At 40.1% G+C, this 16,245-nt stretch overlaps 1 protein-coding gene across 1 annotated transcript in view; it reads right to left on the minus strand.

The window, feature by feature from the left end:
• Positions 1-3,647: 3,647 nt before the first annotated feature.
• The window catches only part of nt5e (5'-nucleotidase, ecto (CD73)), an 83,064-nt gene continuing 70,466 nt past the window's right edge, over positions 3,648-16,245 (minus strand). The window contains exons 6-9 of the mRNA XM_043696234.2: positions 15,371-15,479; positions 9,695-9,844; positions 5,330-5,530; positions 3,648-4,688 (exon numbers count right to left, since the gene is read on the minus strand). Coding sequence (XP_043552169.2) covers positions 4,519-4,688; positions 5,330-5,530; positions 9,695-9,844; positions 15,371-15,479 — 630 coding nt within the window. The 3' untranslated portion in view covers positions 3,648-4,518. The remainder of the gene's footprint in view (positions 4,689-5,329; positions 5,531-9,694; positions 9,845-15,370; positions 15,480-16,245) is intronic.

Raw genomic sequence — 16,245 nt, forward strand, 5'->3', positions numbered from 1 at the left:
AATCAGTTACAAGCATAATGACATGCAAATGTATGTGTAGTCATCTGCCTCCTCCAACATGCTCTGCCAATCAATACGTTAACAGCTGAACATTTACATCAGCTCCATTTCCCAGCCCTATCCCAACTTCCTTTGTGTGAATAAGGTCAAATTGTGCTGGAGAATATCAGCAGCAAACTATGACTCTAGCTATTGGACAATTTTCCTCTTGAACTGCACTGGAGTTTAATGATGACTCACAAATGTCATGGTCAGTCACTCTCACTGCATCTCTGGAATTTAGTTCTTCTATGTTTGAAACACGGCCATATGAGATCAGAAATGATTGGTCATGGTACAATCCAAACTGAGCGGTTCTAGTGCTACAATGGTAACATTCCTCCCCGTGCAGGAGCCCTCAGTTCAAGTCCCACCTTATTTAGAAGTGTGTCATAACATCTATGAACAGATTGAGAAGAAAATATCTACAACCCAAACTGAGCATTAGTGAATAGGTTATTGATCAGTGTCACATGTTAACACATCTGAATTAGGAGCAAACCTATGGCATTTGGCACCTCAAGCTTGTTTGACATTCAGTAAAATCACAGCTAGTGATTGTTAGAGATTTAGAATTAGGTTTATTGTCACGTATACTCAAGTAACAAAAGAACAGGAGCACATTGAGAAGGGTACAATGTCGACAACAAGGCACCATCTTAGGTACAAAATATGCAGGTACATAGCTTAAGGACAAAAATAAAGAGAAAATAAAGAAAACAGTTATGCTATTTATATCTGTAATATAGAGTAAATATGAATTAGGAAAATAAGAAATAAAGGTATAAAGATAGATATGGTCTGACCGGGTGCCACCGATTCCCAATCGGCATCCATCTTCACTCTAGGCCTGCTGGCCACCTTCCCCACTCTGCTCTGGACTAACTGGCTGTGCTCACTCTGCTCTGGGCTTGTTGGCCACTGTTTGCCATTTCCAGGTTGCTGTGTGCCGCCACTCCACTCTGGGCCCACTGGCCGCTGCTGCTGCTTTGCTCTGGGCTGTCGGTCACACTCCCCCTACTCTGCTCCAGGCCACTGGCCACCCTCTCATCACTCGGGGCTGCTGGCAGAAGAGGAAAAGCCGGAAGAGAAAAAAGGAAAAAAGGAGTGATAGGGGTGTCACGGTGGCTCAGTGATTAGCACTGTTGCCTCACAGCACCAAGGTCTCAGGTTCGATTCCAACCTCAGGTGATTGTCTGTGTGGAGTTTGCACATTCTCCCCGTGTCTGCGTGGGTTTCCTCCAGATGCTCCAGTTTCCTCCCACAGTCCAAAGATGTGCAGGTCAGGTGAATTGGCCATGCTTAATTTGTCAATTAAGTGCATTAGTCAGAGGGAAAAGGGGTTTGGGTGGGTTACTCTTCGCAGGGTCTGTGTAGACTTGTTGAAGGACCTGTTTCCACACTGTATTAGATTAGATTAGATTAGATTACAGTGTGGAAACAGGCCCTTCGGCCCAACAAGTCCACACCGACCCGCCGAAGCGAAACCCACCCATACCCCTACATTTACCCCTTACCTAACACTACGGTCAATTTAGTAGTGCCACCGTGCCGCCCATGGGACTCTAAGGAGTGGTCAGAGCAGATGACCTACTCTACCACCATCTTGAATCATCCACATTCCTTGTTAAGCTTTCTATTAAGCAAGGAATGGGAGTCATAGGTTATCAGGGCTAAATGGGAATATGGATATGAGGTTATCATCAGAATGCTATGATTTTATTAAATGGCAGAGCAGCCTCCAGAAGTGAATGCCTCGCTCCTATTCCTTGTTTGTATGTTTTTCTCCTTAACTCCATAACCTTTGACTCCCTTGTTAGAATCTATGCATCTGTGTTTTAAGAATATTCAATAACTGTGTCCACTGCTCTCTGTGGAAGGGAATTTGAAAGACTCACAACCATCAGAGGAAAAAAAATCCTCTTCATTTCAATACCATTGATGACTCCTTACAACACAGTGATTGGAAATCAGTTGATAGCACAATGCTTAGCTAAGTGGGAATTGCCTTGGCTTTTGTCACAGGATACATGTGGGCCATTTTAACTTTGTTAAGTAGATACCAGTGTTTTAGCTTAGTCAGAGGTACAGAGGTACAGATCCTGGAGTCAAGGCACTTCTGGTTGTCGAGAGGGTCCCAAACAATTCAGCCTTGTCATCTGATTGCACAACTGTCACTGAGGAGAGTCATGATTTGGAGACACCGGTGTGGACTGGGGTGGACAAAATTAAAAATCACACAACACCAAGTTATAGTCCAACATGTTTAATTGGAGCGCGGCTCCTTCATGAGGTGGTTGTGCCTGATGAACCATACAACCACCTGATGAAGGAACAGCTCTCCGAAAGCTAGTGCTTCCAATTAAACCTGTTGGACTATAACCTGGTGTTGTGTGATTTTTAACTTTGTCACTGAGGAGAGTGATACTCATGGAGCCTGCATTTCTATCAGTTGTTTAATTGTCTCCAGTCATGACTGGATGCAAAAAAGCTGCAGAACATTGATTTGATCCATTAGATGTGGAATTGCTTAGTTCTATCACATTCTGCTTCAGCTATTTAGCATGCATGTTGTTGTCCTGTCACAGAGTTGACAGTTCATTTTCAAGTATAGCTGCTTTTCCTGATGGTTCACTGGGTGTCAGATATGCAATTTTGAGTTGACAGATTGTTAAATGAGATTAGTTCAGAATTAGAGAACTGGTGCCACAAATTGGAACACGTTCTAAGATGGAGAATGGAACTTGGTTCTCACAAGGACAATGAGGTGGTTACATTTGTCAGTCATGGACAGATGTCTTTGAAACTGGCTCTTACTATTGTGTCCTTTAATGCAAAGCCAGTTCCATCAGTCTCCCTCCTCAAATCTCTTAGAAGTGGTGTCCAACACAGACTCATCAGGTGAGAATGGATTAGAATAAAAAGGCAATACCAGTGTTTTGCTGCTGTGACACAACACTGATTTGAAACAGAGAAGATTAATCTTTTCAGTATACAATATCTGTTGAAACGTGGATTGCTGTGAACTGTCAAGAATAATTTCTGTTTCATTCATGAAACTTCATAGTTTGGAATCAATGTTGAGCTGGCCGTTAGTTTGCAGGATGTTACCTAAAGAGTTGAATAAATTTCTTAAATTATCATCACATGATCGTTGTGTCTCCAATAGTCTCACCACAATTCTTGTCTGACACACTGCTTTCCTGCACTGACTAGAAAGTGCATTGAATTCATGATTCTTGACTGTCATACAGGCATTTCCTTCCCAACTTATCCTAGAACATTGCCAACAAGAATGCTGAGTCCAAGGACATTTTAGAATTTTAAGATATAAATTATCCCAAATATTGGCTAATCATTGGCCTCAGGGCAATTTATAGAGTATTGCCCACTTAGAATTGGATGTAGAATTCCTAATCCTATTTCTATACACGGGAACAGATAGTAATTTCTTATAGTTTTATCTAGTATGAGCATCCAAATTCCATGAGGAGAAAATTCCATGTACTTCCCTCAATGTTTACATGGTCATTTATATACATTTTGAATAGCTTAAAAATGCATTTCCTTTGCAACATTAAAAGTTGAAGAAACCCAACCACTCAATATTAAGCAATTAAACATCTTTATTCAAAATTCAATTAGATCAGTGCACGAATCAATCAGAACTCAAATCTTAAGCCAATGCACTACATAGTTTCAATCTCTTGAGCAAAGCTATGGGCGATCAAACCCTTCATCATAAAATTATCTTAAAATTAAAGTGTTCTGATTTCAAAATAAACATTCATAGATTTGTGCAACAAATGAATTAAGAACTCCAGATTCCATAATTTCATATGGAAATACACAATTTGAGGTACTGCTATCAGTTTATAGGACTGTACATATAATGAGTACAGTATTAGTCTTGTTTCCATGATTCAGAAATAGCCCTCAAGTCAGACATTATGGGTAAAATTCCACTTCAGAATGTTGGATACAATGCCTGGCTATTGTTCTAATGCAGGAAGTGATTCACTGTGGGAGATGCTGTCTTTACAACAGGACCTTGAGCAGAGGCTCATCCATGGATATGGATGACTCTTAGAGAAATTTGTTGCCCTGCCAAATATTTATTCTTCAGACAAGAAATACAAACATATTTTCTGGTAATTTGTCTCATTACTGTTTGTGGGAGACCCTCTGTGCAAACTAGCTGCCATGTTTTCAACATTACAACATGGCTGAACTTTATCAATGGGAAAGCATTTTAGGATATACTGATGCTGCGTTAGGCATCACTCGTTGGTTGCACTGTGCAGCTACAGCTAGAAACTCAGTTATCTCTTCAGTGAGCAGCTGGTCTGAAAATCAACTTATCAATATTTTAAATAGAAAGTATGATTAACATCTCCTGGCAAATGCAAATTACAACAAAACAACATCTTTAGGAAAGGAATTAGTTATTTCACTGAACAAGTTAACTTATTATAATCATCAAAAATGGAATAAGAATGCAAAAATTGAGACAGAAAGCAATCCAATTTTCATATTAATGTATAACTGTGAGCCACTGTTTTCAATAAATGATATTCTTCCATCAACTCCAGGATAAACCCGTTGCATTAGCTTGATGTAGTTTGAAATCACTGAAATATCTGTATCACCTAGAACAGCAAAATAAACACTTATTAAAATAACATTTCATATATATATTGGCAGAGACCATAAAATCTGCAATGAAATTATAAATCTTATTGCAACTTTACTTCTTTAAATATCCATCCAGTGCCATTCCATGCTCTTGTGTCTTCCTTCTAAGCCATATTCATCCTATTGCTTTCATCTCCACTCCAAAGATCCTCATTCTATCCCTTGCTCTAACCTCTCTTCTGTTTCTATCTCTGTCATCCCATACCTCCCATACTACAGTCCCCTTCCATGCTGCAACCCCCTTTGCTGATCTCCCCATCCCATTCCCCCCAAACCATGCCATTTCCCACTTCAATTTGTACCTCTTCCCATTCCACCAGTTCCCTCCAGCCATGCAGACTTTGTTGTTGGACTCCCCTTACTTTCTACTTTTGTTTCCCTCCACCAACTCTGTCCCAAACCACTGACACCATCACCAACCACTTGAAGCTACATGCTCTCCAAATGCATCAGTTGTCTGCACGCCCATGTGCGCCAGCCCTGTTCACCAAACTAACTCACTGGCAATCAGAAGTGTGGACAGATTAAACTTGTGTATTGTGGATTGGTGATTAATGGCTGGTGGTTTGAACATCATGTGAAAATGCGTGTTTACCGGTGTCATGTTTCAGCTTTTCATTCTTCAACATGGTGAATCCATCTCCACCGTCAGCGATGTAAGAGTTGACAACAATTTTGTAAATTTTGGAGTCTTCGAGCGGCTCATAGTGTGGCACGCGGCACTCTGAGCAGAGAACATCTAGTCTGACCACCCTGTGTCCTGGCTTTCTACTCAGGTCAAATTCTATGTGGACTCCTAAGAAAATGAATTTTATTATTCTTGGCAGCAAGCTTAAAAACAATCAACTCTTTAAAAGATCAACAAGATTGTCTATGTTTGGAGCCACAAGGGATGGGCGTAATCCTAAATGAATATTTCTCATCAGTACAAAAGGGTCTAGAGGGGCAATATTTTACAGTGGGTTGAGAGTACCTGGAACAGGCTGGCAGAGGTAGTGGTGGAGGCAAGTACATGGATGGGATAGGTATGGAGGGATATTGACCAAATACAAGCAAATGGAAATTACATTAATTGAATGGATAAGTTGGGCTGAAGGACCTGTTTCCTTGCTGTAAACCTCTGGTTCTATACTGGCACATATTGGGCATTTGCTTGAAGCTGTTCACTTTATCTCCCTCCCACCTGGATTCCTCTCTTTCCTCTGAAGCCTTCCTCTTCTATTCACTTTTCCTAAATAATGACATTTTTCTATTGACTGCAAGATGAAGTTGCTTCACTGCTGTGAAATGCATGTCTTATGATCCCAGTTCACATATGTCAAGGGGTGTTCCACATGAAATGTCAGGCTGTCTGCCAACTTCTTGAGTCTTTACATCGGATTGAAATGAAGTGCCACTACGTTCAGGCCACCATCACTGTCTATGCCAGAGTCGAAACACTTACATCAGTCTTGATGAGTGAAGTTTGTGTATTGTTGGCATTGGACACTGAGGAACTGGGTTCCTGAGCAGCCAAGTCAATTAGTGAAAACTGGAGACTTTGTTGGCTTTTGCAGGCTCCTTTCTCCTGCTTTCTTACTTACATTGTAGTTTAAATGGAGATTACATAATTCACCAGAAGAGCATGGGGAGATCAGACAAATAACAATAGATCAGAACTGCTCAAGGAGTACTCCTGGTCTTTTTTAACCAGGGTTTTGTATATGTGAAGCATGACTTCTATCCCCTTGCATTCCAGGCCTCTAGATCTTTCATCCATTACACTTTTGTTATTTTCCGGACATGATCATGACATTTTAATTATTTGTGTACAGAATCCCTGTTCCTGATTCAATATTTGTTTTCTTGGGATATTCAACATGCTGGCCTCTTCCTCAACTGCAAATATTAATGTAAAGTAATTATACCGAATTTGCCAACTTCCATTGACAATGGCACTGTTGCATTGATCTGATCACTTTTTTTTTGAATAATACTGTGCCATAAGTTTGTCCAGTTTAATATGGACAGTCATTGTCTCAATGCATTACCTAAATCTTTCTTAAATCTCAAAGCTTAGTAGCTGATTTGCATTTCTCCATTTCTCCACTTCAAACACCAAGTTGAATTTAACCTAATATAATAACTATTAGATAAAATCTTACTTGTTCTTTGCCTAACCACTATTCCCTCTAATTTTATTCAGTGATGCAGAAACATTTGTTTCTGTTTGCAGGCTCAATACTTTTTGGACTAAACCTAGCTGTGCAACAGGCAAGAAACACTGCTGTAAGCAAAATCTGGCTCATTACTCTTTAGGAAATCTAATTTTGCATGCACTCTTGGTGACTGTAAATTGTGACCAAAATCTATCAAGGACTTACTTAAACTTTCTCACCGGTGCTAGTTTGTTTATTCCAGTCTGTATGAGAGTTAGAATCCCCTATTAAAACCATCTACGCCTTTGTTCAATCTCTGCATTTATATTGTTTACCACATCACAGCTGTGATATCAAAGTGCTGGTGTTGGACTGGGGTGGAGAAGGTGAAAAGTCATACAACACCAGGTTTATTTTAAATCACAAAGCTGTCAGAACATTGCTCCTTTGTCAGGTGAAGTGACTGTTTTCAAATAAACCAGTTGGACTACAACCTGGTGTCATGTGACTTCTGACTTACTTCACAGCTGCTATGAAGGGTCTCTGCATAATTCCCAGAAAATCCTTAGTTGCTTTTCCATTTTATAATTCTACTTTCACTGGCTATTCCTGCCCCTTCACCATTTTGCCTATCGTGACTGTAAACCTTATAAGCTATTTGTTTCCTTTATTCATTCACAGGATAAGGACATCGCTGACCACAGCCCATCCATAATTGCCCAAAGGGCAGATAAGAGTGAACCACATTGCTGTGGGTCTAGAGTCACACGTAGGCCAGACCAGGTAAGGATGGCAGTTTCCTTCTCTAAAGGACATTAGTGAACTAGATGGGTTTTCTTAACAATGGAATATAATGAAAACCATGAATCCAAATTCCACCATCTGCTGTGGTGGGATTTGAACCTGGGACCCCAGACATTATCTAGATCTCTGGGGTGATAGGCCAGTGTTAATACCACAAGGCCACCACCTTCCCAGTCATTTTGCTTTCAGATGACTGCTACAACCTAATGGTTGCAGCTGACTCTAATAGCCTGACTGTAGGTCAGTTAACTGTGGCTACGAAAACAGTTTAGGATTGTGCATGATTAAAGGAAAAGGCTCATGTTGCTAGAAGTAGCAATAATTCCGAGGATTGTAGTTCATAGAATGTAACTAAAGGAGGACCTTTAAAATAAGGGAGAATAGAAAATGAATGCAATCAAGCAAAAATGATAAAAGCTTCTGTACGTATGTCTTTTTTTTGCTGGCAAGTTTTTCTTTCTTTCTGCTAGGCTAACTCACTTTCCTTGTTTAATATTTCCTTTACCTACAGTCCCTAAAGCTCAATTTCCTGTCATAGAGTTATAACAGCACAGGCAAAGATCATCATGGGTCTCTGTAGAGCAACTCAGTCAGCTCCATTCCCCTGCTTTATATTCAAACCCTTGCAAGTTTATTTCTTTTAATGCCTACCCAATAGAATTGGTCTCTTCATGTCCATCTCTCTGTAGGGACAGAGTTCCAGGTCTTCACCATTTTCAAAGTAGAAACTAAAAGGAAATCCTCCTATATCTCTTGCCCAGAATCTTAAAATCTGTGACTCTTAATCTCAGCTAATGGGAAGGCCATTTTTTGCAGTCCATATCCGAATCTGCCATAGTCTTGTAAACTTCTATTAAATCTCACTCAGTCTCCTTTGTTCCAAAAAGGATAAACTAACTGTAGCAGCTTCTTCAACATAATTTTGGAACAAGGTTTGTTGTAACGCTAATCTCTTCTCTTTTGTTTGTTTTGGGATTATTATTTAGACGATCTTTTCCACTTGAATTCCTGCCTTCGCCCTTTCTGCATTGACTGGTTTAAAGGATTTGTGACTGTCCTATTCACCTTTTTCACAAGGATTCTTGTTCAAATAGGGAACCAGTTCCAATAATTAGTGACCTCTGTCACAGTACTGTACTGCTATCAAAGTCCAATGAAGGTACCGCTGCTCCTGATGAAGGGTCCTGCTGGAAATGTTTACTCTCCTGCTCTTCAGATGCTGCCTGACCTGCTGTGCTTTTTCCAGTGCCAACTCTACCTACTCTAATTCTCCATCATCTGCAGTCCTCACTATCTCACATATTACTTCTTCAGTAATGCAATTACCTCTCCAAATGGCATATCTTCAGGATTCAACTATCACCAGAATGGTAACGGGGGTCTATGTCATTTTAGGATCTCAATTTGTATATTAAAAAGATCTGAGGTGTAAATGAAACATGCAAACATGTTTTTTCTTCTGATGGGAATATAAATTATCATGGGCAAATAGTAATGTTTAAAGGGAAGTAAGTCATTCATTGAGGAAGCTATGATTTAAACTGTGGTAAAATTTGTTGCAGTTATAAACTTGTATATTCTTGAACCCCAACTGTGCAGAATAACTGTTTAACAGTCTTAATCAGCAACATTGCACAAGTGGTATCAATGATTCCTGAAGTATTTTATCACTCTCAAAGACATCCATTTTTGTATTTCAGCAACAGTTAGTTTGTAAGAAATGGGTGTATTCAGCCTTACTGTGATGTGGAGATGTCGGTGCTGGACTGGGGTGGACAAAATCAAAAATCACATGTCACCAGGTTATAGTCCATTAGGTTTATTTGAAGTCACAACCTTTTGGAGCGATGCTCCTTCATCAGGCGCAAATAAACCTGTTGGACTGTAACCTGGCATCATGTGATCTTTGACTTTCCCAGTCCAATACTGGCACCTCCACATCATGGCTATTATCGACACTACAAACTGCCGGCTGGAGAGGATCTCAAAGAAGATTGTGTATATCAACTCAGCCTTACCTGACACCTGCAGAAACTCCCCTGTGTTCTGTCCATATCTTCTGACAGAATGCTCAAAAACTGCTCTTAATGTTGAACCCCGAACTTTGAGCAGATCTATAGTACCTCCAAATGGTAAAACTGCTAAAACATTTTCTACTCGTATTGTTCCTGTAAGTAAGAGGAAAGACCAACTCATTAAGTTATTTGGTAAGAATGGATCATTTTAGTCAACATTACCGGAGTCAAATTTGGGCCAAACCAGGTAAGGATGGCAGATTTCCTTCCATTAAAAATACAAATGTATTTTCAAACAAATGATCAGCACTTATTTTCAAATTTCATGGTCAGCTTTTATATTTCACATTTATGAATTAAATTTCAATTCCACTAGCTGTTCTGGCAGGATTTGAAACCATGAACTCAGGGCAATAGCCTGGGTCTCTAGATTACAGATTTAATAATATGCCCATCTATCGAGCAAGGTTCTATCCTAATCACAACATTTCCTCTTGTATAGAATTTGAATTTTCTAATAACTTAATTTATAACTTTTTTGCACAGATTATAATAAAGTAAAACATCTCAAGCCTTTTAAGCAACTCATTGATTTTATATGAATGTTCACATGATATACAATCTATTGCATCCCTTTATTTAGCCCGTCATTCAGTTCTTCAAAGAAAATGATTACAATTCTCCATCCTACTCGTCTTCTTAAACTCAGGTGGAGCTCAATGATTGACAGTGTGAGCTGCGTAGTAAAGTCTAAAAAAAGCTTCTTTATCCAACTACTGACAATATTTTCACACATGTCCACATCGAAAAATGCCCACAATCCCCTGATAATGTGCACAACATCCCCCCTTACGATGCTCACTGTCCGTCACTTCACTCCGCCCATCTTCCCCTACGATGCCACTCTCTTCCACATCCCCATGATGCTCAACCTCTTCCACAATGTCCACCCTCTAATCAGCCCCCTACCATGCTCACCCTGCCACTGTCCCCCACAAGCATCTCTCTTCATCCCAACCACAGTCTATCCAAATGCTGACTAACTACATCAGATCATGGTACAGCTTTCATATGATTTTACATCTATACAATGTCAAAACTAGCAGAACTTCTGCTACAAGATTTGTAGCCAGATCAACAATTGCATTCAATGTAAAAACTCTACTCTGTAGTATTTATTTGAAGTTTAGTTTAGTTTCTATTTATCCTGTGTTTCTGGGTGACTTGCGACTTTGTGCAGAAGTCAGGGCAGGACTTATACACTTAATGGTAAGGTTCTGGGGAGTATTGCTGAACAAGGACTGCAGGTTCATGGTTCCTTGCAAATGGATTCACAGATAGACAGGATAGTGAAGAAGGCATTTAGTATGTTTTTATTGGTCAGTACATTGAGTGGGGATGTCATGTTGCAACTGTACAAGATGTTGATTAGGCCACTTTTACAATACTGCATGCAATTCTAGTCTCACTAATACAGGAAGGATGTTGTGAAACTTGAAAGCGTTCAGAAAAGCTTTACAAGAATGTTGCCAGCGTTGGAGGATTTGAGTTATAGGTAAAGGCTGAATAGGCTGAGGCTATTTTCTCTGGTGCATCAGAGGTAGAGGGGTGACTTTATGGAGGTTTATAAAATCATGAGGGCATGATATTATGAATAGACTAGGCCTTTTCCCCAGGGTGTTAGAGTCCAAACTAGAGGGTATAGGTTTAAGGTGCCAGAGGAAGTGGTACAATTACAACATTTAAAGGCACCTGGATGGTATATGAATAAGAAGAGTTTCGAGGGATATTGGCCAAGATTAAATTTTGGACATCAGGTCAGCATGGATGAGTTGGACGGAAGAGTTTGTTTCCAAGCTGTACAGCTCTAAATGACTCTAATGCTGATTAATTCATTATAATGTATGATATTCATGACCTTGAATTGGAACAATGACTATACAAACATGTTTGCAGATTAATCCTAGTTTACCACAGCCAGGGAGATTCACAGGATTTTGGGTGATATTCAGAGTGGAATCTTACAGGGGTCTGAACAGTATGGGCTATGGTGAGATTTTCGGCTGGTTTAGACAAGAAGTCCGATGAAGCTCATCTCGACATCAGGATCAGCTTGCTCCATCTGGAAGAGTCTAGCCAAGCAGCAAGATGTGCTTTGCACTTTGCTGGGGCGAGTTACTAATTAAGTCGGATTATTGTTTGTTAAATGGCTCATTAATTATTCAAGTCACCTCATTAATATTTTGCTTCCTTTTTTAACCAAACTCTTCACATAAGCTAGGCATCAAGAATTCAAGACATGGAAAGCTGGTGGATTCAAGTTGCTACTAACTCCAACAACTTCCATGTTCAATACTGCACACCAATATTTCAGACCATGCTCCATAGGAATGGACCCCATATGCCTATGTCCACTAACATTGGCATCTAATATGTATCAGCTTCTATGAATCTTCATGAAATCTATAATTGACTCACAGTACATTTCTGCAATTCCAATGTTGTATCTCTGGCCTCACCAGTTATAAGGATACTATGCATTTGGGGATATGTCCAGCCCATGGGCGGGACTAGGCTGTATCTCTAGACTTTTCGTTTGCTGTCAGAGAGCTCACTCGCTCTGGGCCTATCTGGATTCTCATCCCATTTCCTTTCCTTTTCTGTGCTTTGACCCCTCAGAGATACCAGGCTGTCATTATTGTTGTATTGCAGTGCCATTCAGCACAGACACAAAACCACAAAACTTGTCACAGTTGTCAGCAGGCCTCAGTTAAGTAAAGGGGGGGATAGCCTTCAGTCAGGGTATCTTGGCACAATAAGTCCATGGCACCCTTTGATACCAGTCAAAGAGCTTGGACATGGTCAATTCACCACTTGGGGCACTCAGAAACAGGATGCTATCCACATTAGGGAGCCCATCATCTGTCTTCATTCTTTCTGCCCTAGTGGGGATTATTTTGCTCCTGAAAGGAGATTCAGGTACAATGGGAGATGGAAATGGGTGGCATAGCTGTTACTTTTGATGCAGGTGGGGAGATGCCTCAGCACGTGAGTAGGCAGTACTAAGGATATGCAGGGTTAGTAATGTTTGTATTAAGGAGTGACAGTGAATGAGGAAAGATTTTGTAGGAAGTAGTGAGTCATAGAGTCTAACTTGATTCAACTTACAATTAGCCAAAAAAAAGGCAAGGTTGAACTCTGTCTTTTTGCCTCACATATGTTTTACTGCTCTAAGACCTGAGAATGTTAATAAGCTAAGGACCAGAATGAAACTACATGACCAGTGACTATGAGGAATTCAGGCTTGCTACATTTTAGGATGTGTATATGCTTTGACAACTTGCAGTTAGCAAGCAATTTGTCTGTAAGTAAACCTCTGGGATTTCAAAATAAATTTAATCTATGCTATTACTCATTATGAAAGTTATAATTTTGTAATACGGTAATACAAAATTGCAGTATCAGAAAATGGTTTCAAGTCCAACCTCCAATTCCCACAAGTTGCAATAACTGAGCACTTTGATGTCCCGCGTGCCTCTTAAAGGCCAGTTTTAACCAATGCAGTTGCACAGAATCATGTCTCTGAAATCCAAACAAACTGTCAGGTTTCTAATCTTAGTGGTTCCACTATTACTTATTCTTTAGCTGTAAAGAAAGATGGTGGACAACTCACTTGAGGAGATGGATCCATAAATATCTGCATGCTCAATAACAGGGGTGCTCAGCACATCAGTGCAAAAGAATAGGCTGAAGCATTTGCAACAATCTTCAGCCAGAAATGCTGAGTGGGTTGTCCACCTTGGCCTCCTAAAGTGGTCCTCAGCATTACAGATGCCCGGCTTTAGTCAATTTGATTCACTCTACATTATATCAATAAATGGCTGGAGGCATTGGATACTGCAAAGGCTGTAGGCTCTTAAAGTATTCCAGTAGTAGTCTGAAGACTTGTGCTCCGGAGCTTGATGAACCCTTAGCCAAGCTGTTCCATTAAATCTACAACATTGGCATCTAGCAAACATTATGGAAAATTGCCAAAGTATGTCCCGTAGGCAAAAAAAGCAGGACAAATCTTGCCAATTACTGCTCAATATCTTATTCTCTATCATCAGTAAAGTGAATGAAGGTGTCACCAACAGTCCTATCAAACAGCACCTGTTTAGCAATAACCTGCTCAGTGATGCCCAGTTTGGATTCTGCCAGGGTCACTCAATTCCTGACCTCACTACAGGCTGGGTTCAAACATGGATAAAAGAGGTGAATTCCAGAGGTGAGGTGAGTGACTGCCCTTGACATCAAGGCCATATTTGACCAAGTGTGATGTCAAGAAACCATAGCAAAACTAAAATCAATGGATATCGAGGCAAAATGTACCACTGGTTAGAGTCAGATCTGGCACAAAGGAAATTGGATGTGGTTGTGGTAGCTGGAGGTCAGTTTTCTCAAATCCAGGACACCTCTGTAGCGATCTTCTTGTAGTGTCCTGACCCAAACATCTTCAGCTACTTTAACCAATAATCTTCTCTCCATCATTAGGTCAGAAGTGGGAATATTCGATGATGATTGCACAATGTTCAGCACCACTCACAGACCCTTAGATACAATTCCCTGCTCGAAAGCATCAAGACTTGGATAATAGGCTTGAGTTGACAAGTAACAAGTGACTTTCTCCCCACACAAATGCCAGGCAATGATCATCTCCAAAATGAGAGAATCAAATGATAACCTCTTCACATTCAATGGTGTTCTCGCCACTGAAACCCCAACTTTCAACATCCTGAATTAGAATTGAGCAAAGAGAAGGACTAGTTTAGCCATATAAATATCATGGCTAGCACAGCAGGTCAGGCGATAGGAATACAACAGCAAGTAATTCTCCTCCTTATCTCAAAGACTTCCCACCATTAGCAGGGCAAAAGTCAGGAGTGTGATGGAATACTCCCGCTTACCTGGATAAGTGTAGCTCCAACAGCACAAAAGAAACTTGACACCATCTAGGACATCCACTTTCTCCATGACCAATGCTCAGTAGCAGTGGTAGGTACCAGCTATAAAATGCATTGTAGACATTCACCAGGGTTCCCTGGCAGCACCTTCCAAAACTATAACCACTGATATCTAGAAGGATAAGGATAGCAGATACATAGGGACACCACCACATGCAAGTTCCTCTCCAAGCCACTCACCATTTTGACTTGGAACTATATTGCTATTCCTTCAGTGTTGCTTGGTCAAAATCCTGGAACTTCATCCAAAAAGTGTTGTGGGGTTACCTATAGCAAATAGACTGCAATAGTTGAAAGAGCAGCTCACCACCCTGTTCTCAAGAACAACAGTAAATGGGCAATAAATGCTGGTCCAAAAAGCAATACGTATGAATTGGAAAAAAAAAACATTCTTGGCCTTACTTTCTCCTTGATTCACAACAATTATCTCCTCCATTGTTACAGGTGCCTGATAGATTTTTTTCTTGCTAAATGCCCAACAACTCCTAAATCTCAAACCTTAATAATGTCCTTAAATTAGCCAAACATTCTTCAATGCTTTAAATTTATTAACACTTCATGAGTGGTTCAGTTTGGGCTATTTCTAGTTGAGATAGATCCTAATGAAATGGGGTACAGGTTATCAGGGAAAGAGATACTCAGAAGTATTTGTAGAAGTATTAGCTGTCCAACATACCATTATTAGCTTTCTCGTCAATGGATGCACGGATTCCACCCCCTTGAGTCAAACAAATGGATACATGGGTCCATGAAATGTCATCTGGTTTCCGGATATTTTCATAAATCTGAAATTGTTGTAAACCAAGTGAGAAGAGCAATAGAGGTTCTGTTAACTTACTTTAATAATACTCCACATGTTGCCGAATTTTCATTCTTATCACTGTGCTCTCAGCAATCACCTTGTTCATTATTTACTGATTACTGAGATTCAACAAGAACAAGAACTTATATTTGTAGAGCACCTTTATCAAATGAAATGTCCCAAGGTGCTCACAGGTGCATTATAAAACAAAATATGACACAAAACCACAAAGTGATGTTAGGTTGGATGTGTAAAACTTGGTTAATCAGGTAGGTCTTAGGAAACCTCTTAAATGGGGAAATGAGTTACAGAAGTAAGGTTGGGGGTCTAGACTAGACTATTCAAGACACAGCCATTAATGAAATGTATGTAATTCTGAATGCACAAGAGGACACAATTAGAGGAGCACAGTCATCTAGGTGGCTACTGGAATTGGAGGAGATTACAGAGTTTGTGATGGGTGAAGCCACAGAGGAATTTGAAAACAAGGATGAGAATTTTAAAATCAAGATATAATTTAGCTGGAAGCCAATGTAAGTTAGAAAGCACGGGGTGAGAGGGCAAAAGGACGTCCTGTCAACAGCATGGTTTTGCTTGTCCTCAAAAGCTAAAATATGACAGACCAATTGGAGTGTGTCAGAATAGTTGAATGTGGAGGTAATGAAGGCATGAATGAGGGTTTCAGTAGCAGATGATCAAAGATAGGGGTGAGATCGAGTGATAATACTGAGGTGACAAAAGGCAATTGA

The sequence above is a fragment of the Chiloscyllium plagiosum genome, unplaced genomic scaffold (genome assembly GCF_037043375.1).
Source record: "Chiloscyllium plagiosum isolate Xiang-an unplaced genomic scaffold, Cpla_swu_hap1 HiC_scaffold_10, whole genome shotgun sequence".
NCBI lineage: Eukaryota > Metazoa > Chordata > Chondrichthyes > Orectolobiformes > Hemiscylliidae > Chiloscyllium > Chiloscyllium plagiosum.